General features: G+C 39.1%; 1 protein-coding gene across 1 annotated transcript; it reads right to left on the bottom strand.

Moving 5' to 3' along the window:
• LOC139319734 (noggin-1-like) lies at positions 1 to 819 on the bottom strand. The gene has a single exon (XM_070947726.1). The coding sequence runs from the start codon at positions 817 to 819 to the stop codon at positions 1 to 3; it is 819 nt and encodes a 272-aa protein (XP_070803827.1).
• Positions 820 to 11,690: the final 10,871 nt, after the last annotated feature.

Below are 11,690 nucleotides of genomic sequence, written 5' to 3'. Positions count from 1 at the left end.
TCACGAGCAGCCACACTTACATGCAGTTACAACAGGATAAGGAATTTGTCTCCAGACACATTCCTTACGAGACTTTCTACGATTCAGAGACTGGGTTCCATTTATCCAACAGTGCCATGCTAGGAGTTTGATGTGGGTAGTTTGGGCTGGCTGGCAAGTCATTCCTGGAGGCCAAGAGCATCCAGCTTGCATCAGGTCACAGTATGTATGGCGTATCCAGCGTGGCCAGAAGATAGATCCCATGTCTTTCCAGGAAGAGGTTAAAGAACAGGTTGCGCTATTCACTAGCCATCGACGTAGACGATAAATGAAGGACTGGCTCAAATTACGAGCGATCCCATCCTCAAAAGGCAACAATGGCTGCAACTTGGGAAGCTCTAATCTGCTTGTCTCCTGCAGGAGCTTCTTCCTAAATCGGATGGTATGTTTAGCCAGCTCTCGGTTTTGTGTGCTCAGTTCTTCAGTGCTTGGGTTCCGACCTCGGGGATCCTCAGGAGACATCCAGAAAGCATCATAGGAAGATCCCAGAAGTTTCATCAGCTTGGAAGTACGCAAATGCTTTGGCTTGGGCACAGAGTAGTGGTAGTCCTCAGGAGAGAGGGAGAGGCTGTAAGGCTTTGCTTGAGTCGGCAGCTTACTCCAAGTAAGATGTATGTCAGGATTGGACTGCTCCAGTGCCCTGATGTTATTTGATGGTCCGGGAACTCCACTTAAGGAAAAGCCTCCTTTTTGAGAAACAAAAATTGCTCCAATGTAGTGGAACCCCTGGCTCCATTGCTCCACAAGCAGCATACAGGCCAACCATGCTTTAACATCCATGTTTCTTCCAAGACTTGAATGTGTCTCAATTGCTGCAAGCTAACTCTTATGAGGCTTTCTTTCTCTCCACCTCTTTTATTATCAGCCTTTGACCCAGAGTTTAGCAGCTCCCCTCTACCCTACTTGCAGGCTTTGATAACAAACAGCACTGTGGCTCCCATTGACATAAACAGAGGGGGGGGAGAATAGCCCTTGTTTAAGCCATTTGAACATTTTTTTTAGTAACCTAGGGTTTTAATGATATGCTACCATCAGCATTATTAGTTCAACAACTCTGAGTTCAGCAATTTTTAAAAAATGCTAGGGCTTGGATTCACCATCCTAGGACTTGAATTCAATTGTCAAATTGTGACTTAGTTGTAGATTTTTAGTCTATGTCAGCATTCCCCAACCTAATGCCCTCCAGATGGGTCAGATCACAAATCCATCATTCCTGGCTATCTCAGATTTTCACTAAATCCCTCCCTGCTCCTATGATAGACCATTAATTTGGTATGTATGCAAATTATTGTAACAGTAAAGCGGTTTCTGGATTATTGCATATCAAGCTTTTGTTCGATTGCTTGCATTGCATTTGGATAATTTGCATGTTCTGCGGAACTGTTGTGGTTCTGGAATTGGTGAGTTGTTTTGGAATCTGAACATAGACCTTGTAACCATTCAAAAATTTGATTCCATCTCCAGCAATGAGATATGAAAAACTGGGAATGGTTCTTTTTATCTCTATACCTTTACTAGAAATCCTCCAATAAGACAAACGTTTAATTGCCAGGCATAATAGATGACACATGCCTCATCTTCTCTGGAAAATTGAAAATTCTTCAGTTAATCCTATCGATTAGCCAAGTTTATAGATCTTTTCGTGACCTGGGACCCATTCTGACATTAGACTGAAGCAGTAGAACAGGTTGAGGAATCATATTCTGTTGCATAGATGGTAAATCAGTATTTATTTTTATTTTATTTTATTGGTTCGATTTATATGCTGCCTTTCTCCGGAGACTCAGGGCAGCTTACAATGCGTTAAGCAATAGCCTTCATACTTTTGTTTATACCTGCTTAGTAGGGCTTTTGGGCCCCCCCCATAAGCGGTGTTCTTTTTATACAAAGTCAGCTTATTGCCCCCACAATCCAAGTCCTCATTTTACCTACCTCGGAAGTACAGAGAAAACTCATAATAAACTATATGCTTCATCAGGAAATAGATCAGTCATGAGAAAAATAATTACATCAGAACAATAATTACCTAGTGCAAAAGCAAGAGATTATTCAAACATACCTCTAGCATTAGCTCTTGGAAATGGAAAGTTTTTAAGCTAAAAACTTCACTATTATACCCAGATGTCAGATGTTACAACAACCAGTCTCTATTAACTTGAGTTATTTCCTCATAAGTGCTCCACCTTAAAACTCCTATACTGACAAGACATCCTGTTTTACAGCTGGAGTATCTTTATGCATCTGAATTTCCACCCGCCTGCATTTTGGGAATCTGAACAGTGTTATTCATATTCTCCAAGGCAACTCTGGCAGTTATACAGACACAAACACAAAACAGCTATTTCTAAGAAACTCATAACTCGCCTCCCTCCAAATTCAATATTAAAAAAAAAATGTGTTGTTTTCAAGACACATGTGATTGAGAAAACGAAACTAAGCCATTCTTCTGTCTAGTCTGTTGCTTTCCTGTTCACTGGAAGACACTGTCCTGTTTTGACCATTTTAAATGATATTCAATAGCCGCTCCATTCAGCTTTTCTGATGGAAGTGCTTGATAACCTGTATCTCAGCACCACATTATCAAAGTATGCCCTAATGCTAGGTTCCCAGTGTGATACCTTGTGATGCCAGGCGCTCATGGATACCTTATTTGTTTTTAAATTGTTATTTGTATTTAATACAAGACTAATAAAAGACAAAAAACCATCAAAATGTAAAATGTTATGTTTCTAACACAATGCAATTTTAAAACAAATTAAACTGTGATCATGTAAATTACTGTCTTTCCTTTCCACAGATAATCAATTCAAAAATTGGGAGGGCACACATGCCAGTATTTTTTCTAAAACCAAAATAATGATATAAAGTTCTTCATAAATACAGACATCTTAACACTCTTCCTAAAACCTGGTTCACATTCACATTACTGCGTCAAAATCTGCAGAATCTCTTGGTCCTGATGCAGGGACAATCCATTAAATGTTCCAGAAGACTGCCTGCATACAACTGCCTTTATTTTATCATCCATCTGTAGCTGAGTCAATCAAGGATATGCTTAGGCATGGCTGTTCTGTAAGGATTTCCCCCCCCCCCTTACTCCATTCCCAGTTGCTGCATATTGGCCAGGTAGAATGCATTATTGCTCATGGAGGAGGTAGACTGATATTACATATTCTGCATCAGCCAATTTGTGGCTCTGACAGGTTCTGCTGGTTCTCTATGGGTCTTGCCCTCTTCTTTTTGGTCTCTGACTTGTTCTCTTGCCCCTCAGTCCTCTTTTCAATGTAAGAAGGACTGGAGCTTCCTTTTGCAGGCAATTTGTGTTTTTTCCCTCTGACAAAATTTTATTAAATGTCAAAAACATATACATTCCAAAAGAACCAAGAGAAAAGTTAGAAAGCGGAAAAGAGTGAGTGGGGAATTAAACAAAATAGGGGGATGCAGACAATTTATAGAAAAAGCTATAAAAAAGTTAACTTCCAACTTTTTCCGTACAGTTATACAAGCATGAAATACAATGTTCCTTTGAAATGGAATAAACATTAGCACACAGTACTTCTTTACTCATTAGCAGTTCTGATAATCAAATCCCAAGGGTAAAACTTGTTTTCTTTTAATGTCCAGCAAAAAGTCCAAAAGTGGTTTCCAAGTAAAAACAAAGCTGGATAAAGTCTTTTCTTTAATCAAAGCAGCCAATTTTCCCATCTCCTCCAAATCTATTACCTTCACAATCATATTCTTCCATTGTTGGTATTTGTGAATCCTTCCATGTCTGCACATAATGCTCTTGTTATTGTATAAGAACACAGTGTTATTTTTTTAAAAAAATAGGTTGATCTTGACTGTCAGAGTTAGAGAGTGTGAAACCTTGGAGTAAACTAGTTTGTCCTTGGCTTAATGTATGCAAAGAGAAGTGTGATTGGAAAGACCCTGCTCTTGTTGGAGCATAACTACATAATGGGCAAGGAGAGTCAGGAACACTTTATTTACAATGCCTACTGCCAAGGCCACGTATCTCCAGATGTACCCATTGCCATGGCAACAAAACATTTGCATTCAGGAAGAAGTTATCTCCCCCTTTCTTCTGTTTAATGCTTAACCGTATATTTCTAAGAGAAACTATTCAACGTGAAAAGATAATTATAAATAATATTATGCAGTCCTTTATATAAAGTTTGTGAGATAACCATAGCTCAGTACAGATGTCCTTCAAAGTCCCCTTCCGTAGTATCCGTTCAATTTCATTTCAACAGGTTTCCTATCCTTTTACCCCATCTGCTCAGAAGTCTCCTACAGCACCAGGACTCTTCAAATAATCCTGTCTCTTTAGATTATGCCAAATTGCCATACTCAAAAGAGTATGGCAATTTGCAGTGCCATACTCTTCAAGCCATCTGAATCTGGGTTGGGGAACGATGGAACCCATATGACCTGTGGTCTTCGAATCCCAGAATTCCTGAGCCAGAATTCTGGGAGTCAATGTCCACAGGTCATAAAGGGTCCATCATTCCCCACCCCTGATCTAAATCAATGTGATTTTTTTCCTCAAATTTGGCAACTTTAAGATGTGTGGCCTAACACCTAGAATTCCTCAGTGAGCATGCTGCCTAAATCATTTTCTCTGATTCTCACAAAGTTCTCTTCACCAAGATCTGTTGAAATGAAGAAGGGCAGGAGGACAAGAATTTCAATAAGTGAACGATTTCCAATTTATCAACAAAATATCTCCATGTATCTTAAGGAAAAAACTTTCTGGTTCTCTTGTTTATAACATCTGAAAGGAGAGATTAAATGAATGAGACCAAGGAAAGTAGCATTGCACCGTTGGATGCAAATCTTTTCTATGTACATCAACATGTTACATGTATGTCCCAAATAGGTGGAGCTTGAGGTGTGCTGCTGTAATATTGCTTAAAAAGCAGCAAGTTCTTGAAGATATCATAACGAAGAAAGTGAGTCTCTTAATTGATAATGCTAATTTTTATAGCTAGTTGTTTACATAAGTTACCTAAATCTATAAATTAGATTTATTTGCTGCCCATCTCGTTTCAAAGTGACTCTGGACAGCCTACAGCCGTGATGGCAAACCTATGGCACGCAGCACCCTCTCTGATGGCACATGAGCTGTTGCCCCAGTTCAGCTCCGCTGCGCATGTGTGCGTGCCTCCCGACGGCCAGCTACTCTTCGGGTCTCTGCTGCGCATGCACGAGGGATGGGGGGCTGTGCAGGGGAGCCATGTGTGCATGGGGGGGGAGTGTGCATTTTGGGGGTTCGGGTGTGCTTTGGGCACTCAGTCCGGAAAAGGTTAGCCATCACTGGCCTGCAGTATTAAAAGCATTAAAACCAAAAAGGATAAATAATATCTGTTTGACGGAGGTGAAAGCTATGCATAAATAAATCTTTCCAAGTAAAGAAACCTCAAAATTATAGAATCATCAAGTTCAACCTCTTGCTTAATTCAAGAATCCAAATTAAAGGTTTCTGGATGAATGTCTGCCTAGTCTCCATTTGAACACAACCCATGAAGGAAACCCACCATTCTCTGAGTAATTGTTTTTACTATACATGGAAAAGGGTAAGAAACAGTCCAGTGAGAACCAAGCCTGATAGAGGGCAGAGGTTGCAGGCTAATTTGGGGCTGAAAGAACAAAAACATCGGCTGAAGAGGGAAAAAAAATAGAGTAGGCTATCCTAAAGAAAATCCATGGCTTCTTACTGCTCTCAATAGCTGATAAATGGCTGGCAAGAGAAAATTCTTTAGATATTAGCTCATATTTGAATTCTGGATCTTCTGTTATATTTTTTTAATAATTATGTTTTACTCACAAATTTGTAGAAAATGTTACCTCCTATAAGTGACATAATTGTGACTTATAAAAACATCACTGGTTTTCAAACTCAATAGTGAGTCAAACACTGTAGAATGTTTATTTGCTAGTGCTAGATTTTGCTCAGACTGATTAATATAAAAAAGTTAAGATTATCTGCCTGTGTGATATAATTCAATCTAAAACCAATAGTTGGCTCACCGTTATTTTAAATGACAGGACACTAACTAGATCTAAACCCACCATAACAACTTTATTTTTATTTAATATCGGATAAATATGTAGTATTTGCTTAATAAGTTTGTTTTGAAGAATTCTGCTATCTGGTTTCATACAAAATCACTATATAACAACCAAATAGATTATGTAGCACATGTAATTTCTTTTTCTGACTGGCTGTTTTTTCAGACCTTCTGAGGCAGCCTGAATGTTTTGATGCATGTATGTTTAGCTGCATCACTTTCAATTGTGTTGCCTTTTTATTCCAAAATGGCTACTTTGATATCTGTAATGGAATAACCCAGGAAGTTTAAAAGTTCTGCTATTACTTTGTCCTTGTTTTGAGCCCTGATGTCAAATTTGTGCCCATTAATTCTTTCGTGTGCAATGTGTCACATTATCTTATGCAGAATCCAGATGGGCATTGAAGGGATATGCTGACATATATTGCATTAAAAGAAGAGAATGTGGAGGCTGTCAGACCTTTTACGTTTGGGCCTTCAGGCCTGCCACTTCTTCTTCTGTAGGAAAATGGGAGGGGGGATTGCATAGAGTGTAGATGATATGTAGTCAAAATAACATTCCTTTCTCAGAGAGTTAAGGACGTATTGCCCTGGCACTTGGAGTCAGATGACTGGGGAGTATCCTCAGTTTGGATGATGGATGATTGGACCATGTAATGGACATGAGGGTGCTGGGCAGGGACTTGAACTTTCAGTTGGGTGGGGAAAACCTGGAAACTTTCAGATTCGGATTTTCCCAGATGTGCCAACATGACATCTCTAATAAAATGCAACTTTGAGGAAATTCAAACATCAGAGTTTTCTTTTGTTGGGGGTGTTTCTTGGATCCCTGACAGAGGCATCTGTAGCCCAATAATTTCCAGACATGTTCTGATTTTTGGCTACCACAGCCTTATGAGGGTCTCCTTCTGCAATGTTCCCTCGCAGTGTAATCAATCCTAGCTAAAATTGAGTGGATTGGGATAAAATGTGACTCCCTAGCTACCATTACAGAAAGCATACTCCATTTGGATTTGTGCTCAACTGGCTCTTCCTCCATAAGCCAGTCAAATGTTCAGCTAAGAAATCTTAGTGCAACAAACCTTCAATTCTAATTTACATCCAAGAATGATTAGGTTCACACAATGTGCTATGCCAAACACTGTGTCTTAACAAAATGTGTGCATCCTGTTACTCAGTTCTGTGGAAAAAAAACAAATCTAGAAAAAAAATATTTCCCTCATTGGAATTAGGATACTGGGATGCAATATAATCAGCATTTGAGGGGCACATCCCACTGTTATTACTAGTATTGCAGAAAATTTATTTGTATATCATTTATGTCAGAACAAACAAAATTATGAAAATAAAATCAAATAAAAAGATAAACAGGACCAATCAAGACATGGTATAAAATAAATATGCATGTCTGAAATAATATTTCCAAGCACTGTCCTGAACAACTCTCTAGAAACAACTGTAAATCTAATTGTAGCCCCAAGAACAGAGCTTCGGTAGAAAACATAAGTAGAAGAAAATTATTTTATTATGATTCTGACAAATCTATTTTGTGCTGCATAATATATGACAGGATGTTTTCCTGGAACCTTGCAGAAATAAGACAATAAAGCAAATAGCGAGAAGATCCCCAACCATATTTGTTCAGTACTGTATGGACAAAGGCATGAATTATAGAGAATAATTCATAACTTGCCTTCAGGCACTGGCGATGTCATCAGCCACATTCATAACTGATCCAAAGCCCTTCTTGTTGGAAAATTCCAAATTGATAGCAAGTTCTATAACAATAGGAGTTTTAATGGAAGGAAAGCAAAATCAAGCCCTATTACTTGCTAAGGCAGAATTTTAACAGAATAACAGTTGGAAGGGACTTTGGAGAGCTTCTAGAATTCACGGGTGTCAAACTCGCAGCGTCACGTTGCTGTCAGGTACCATTTTGTGATGTTTTTTTCCCTTCGCGGAGCTGGGATGGGTGTGGTTACGCATGACGCATCCAGCCCACGCCCACCAGTTTGACATCCCTAGATCTAGGCCAAAGCCCTGCTCAAGCAGGAGACCATATACCCTTTCAGACAAGTGGTTGTCCAATCACTTCTTTAAAACCTCCAGGTTTTGCTCATATACAACTTTTGAAGATAACCCATTCCATTGATTAATTGTTCTGTCATGGAATTTCTCCTTATTTCTAACTTTGTTCTCTTCTTGATTAGTTTCCAACCATTGCTTCTTGTCCTTCCCTTAGGTATGGAGAAAAGGTTGACCCCTTCTTCTTTGTGGAAGCCTCTTAGATATTGGAACACTGCTGTCATGTCACCCCTAGTGTTTCTTTTCATTAAACTAGACATGCCCAGTTCCTGCAACCGTTCTTCATATGTTTTAGCCTCCAGTTCCCTATTCATGTTTGTTGCTTTTCTCTAGTCTAATTTGACTGCATAGTCACAAACCTGGATCTTTATAATTTTATGATAAACACAGATCTTTAAATATGGATAATTTCCTCTACAGCAGAAGGGGAGAGATGGGGAAGATCCTCACTGGAGAGCGCCTAAGCTAGGAGCTGCTGATGAAGTGGTATTCAGCAGGATCTGACCAGTTCTGGAGAACCGGTAGTGGAAATTTTGAGTACTTCGGAGAACCGGTAAATACCACCTCTGACTGGCCCCGTCCCCACCTATTCTCTGTCTCCTGAGCCGCAACTGATCAGGAGGAAATGGGGATTTTGCAGTAACCTTCCCCTGGAGTGGGGTGGGAATGGAGATTTTACAGTATCCTTCCCCGCCACACCCACCAAGCCACGCCCACCAAGCCATGCCATGCCACGCCCACCAAGCCAGGTCCACAGAACCGGTAGTAAAAAAATTTGAATCCCACCACTGCAAACGGTAGTATTTATAACTTTCTGAGTATTATGGTATGAGTCTTTCTGGCATGAAAATAATATTGTACTTTAATCTAAATGGAGGGATGATTTATATGTCACAGACAGATTTGTAGTATGATCCTGCTTGACCCAAAATGACAGGCTTTAAAATGGTATTGTTATTGAGTTATTTATTCAAAAATGTGCAAACTGTTCTTTTGTATAAACCTTAAACTTGTCTTTATTTGTAGGGCAGATATGAGAACAAAAGAGTCTAGGAATATCCTACATTTTACAAAAGAAAAATGACACCTTCATGAGATGTGTCAGTTTAATCTCTGGCAGATGAAAATAATGTGACTAGTTCGATAGTGACAGGAAATATAGGTAAAGGTAAAATTACCCAATGATAAGGGCTCGTAATTATGATAACAGTTTTCAGGACATAAAGCATGATCTCAGATATGCTTAGGTTTCCATTAAATAAAGGATGTGCTTCACTCTACCTCTTGCAACTGAACAGACTTCAGAGTAATAATGTTTGGCTGACCCAAGCCTAGCAGTCTGCAGAATATTAAATGGATAATTATTAACTTTTTTGTCTAAAGCTTACTAGCATTTTTTCTCAGTATAATTCATCTGCTCTGGAGACTTTTTTTTGCCAATATGCAAACTGTAATTATGAAAATAATATTTTTTCACCTTTGTTCTGTTATTTGATGTGTGAACGTACTGCATGTAAAGTGTGTATTCTACTATTCCTATATATAAACTAAAGCATGGTACCAGATTTTGAAACTGTTTTTTCATATACAAGGCTTCTATGAACCCGAAGGAAACTAATCGCTGGAATGAAACCTACACCACTATATAAGGCAAATTCTGCCTGTGAAATACATCTTTGAAAAAACCCATTTGGATTGTGATGCTAAACCATAGTAAATGGATGATTCTTTTGGCCCCGGGGAAAGGAAAAGAAGGGAAACTTCTCAATATATTCTGGAATCCTCTCTATGCCAGCAGATATATAGCATTAGTTGGTTATGGTCTGGGGTGTCATTGTTTGCATGGTCATTCAGAAGACACTACTCAGCTGCAGCAACAGGCATTATTGTGTTTAGGGAAGAGGCTAGTAAGGATAGATGGATGGACAGATGGATTACATTGGATAAGCAGTTCTGGCTATTGGAGGGTTAACACAAAAGCACAGCAAAAACGAGGGGAGAGCAAAGACAGATTATAGGAGGAGAAGAAGAAAGAGGAAAGCAGGGAAAGGGATAGATGTACTGGATAGATGTACTGAAAGTAGATTACAGGGAGGGGAGATGAATCACAGGCCAAATCTGTCATCACAACTTCAGAAATTCTACTCAGTCTGTTTTTTCGGGCTCTGGAGTGAAGGGAATGAGGACTTCTTCATGTTTCTTCAAGTCTGCTTCTTCAAGTCCAGGAGGACCCCATCTCTTGTCTAATAAAAGTGAGTACATGCGATTTACAAGGAGGAAGACAGCTTGTTACAAGGTGGCTTTTCCAGAGCTCTGCAGGTTACACAGAGACAGAAGGAGGGAGTAAATGTTCCTGGAGTGGCCAGATTCAGGAGGCAAGCTCTGCCTACTTTTAGTCGGGAGAATTTCAGCAGGTGTGTTTTCTTCCGTGACAGTTTTATGTTCAGGCGAGGCAAAGAAGAAATAACTTGAGGAAGAAAATGATGCAGAGAGCTGCATACCATCTCCAAATAGGGCATGTGGTAGTGGACAATGACTGGATGGGCGAAGCTCAGAACCAGTCCAGCTGGAGGGCCACAGACAAATAAAACTGTATATTCCATTACTTGTCAAAGGGGGTGAATAACGGATAGCAGTTCAGTGCTTTTTGAAGGTGTTTTCTTTAGGTAAGTGACGCATGGCTGCAGATATGTCAGCATTTGTTTTATGCTTTATTAATTCTGTTGGTATTATAACGCTCATTGTCTTTGACAGTTTTCTTTGTTTGAATGTGCAATTTTTGTTTGATGAATAAAATAAATAAATAATAATTTTAATAATAATGTTTGTTTGCTGAATAAAATAAATCATAATAGATTTGGTACCTCTTTCTGCCGATGATAACGCTGCAGGTCTTTGTGTGACCCTCAAAGCACTCCAGAAGCAAATAGTAGAAAGAGTGTATTTCAAAGAGGCTTTATGATTCTGGAAAATTTTCTGACCTTCAGGAAAGCTTAACTATGCTAACTAACCTACGTTCTTTCCTCGGTGGCTCTGAGTAATCTTTCCCAAGTCATACAAACTTTCATTTTATATTTGTATTGCCAGCATAATGGACATATTAGTCAAAGGCCAAAGTGTCATTTAAAAAGTCCTGGGGAATTTATTTTAAATAGTCATACACGAATGAAGGCACATATATGTGTGTCCCAGGATAATGTTGCAGGATCCCATCTGAGTCGGTCACTGGGATCCGAAGTGTTGTCTTCTGAGTTTTTGGACTTGGGCTGGAACTCCTCATCAGGGAACTTCTTTCTAGTAGAGTCCGAAAGCTTGGAAGACAAAACCTCTGGTCCTGGTGATCAACCCAGATTGGATCCTGCAATAATCATACCAATGTTGTGCTTTCCCATTAATCTTACTTTAGAATATATTATTATCACACAGATTTTTAAAAAAATAAAAATATTTATTTATTATTTATTTATTAGTCCAATTTATATGCTGCCCTTCTCC

The sequence above is a fragment of the Pituophis catenifer genome, unplaced genomic scaffold (genome assembly GCF_029215685.1).
Source record: "Pituophis catenifer annectens isolate HBS135680 unplaced genomic scaffold, rPitCat1.0.hap2 SCAF_7, whole genome shotgun sequence".
In the NCBI taxonomy this organism is placed as follows: Eukaryota; Metazoa; Chordata; class Lepidosauria; order Squamata; family Colubridae; genus Pituophis; species Pituophis catenifer.
The sequence above is the reverse complement of the archived record's forward strand: the minus strand, read 5'-3'. Positions and strand labels throughout refer to the sequence as shown.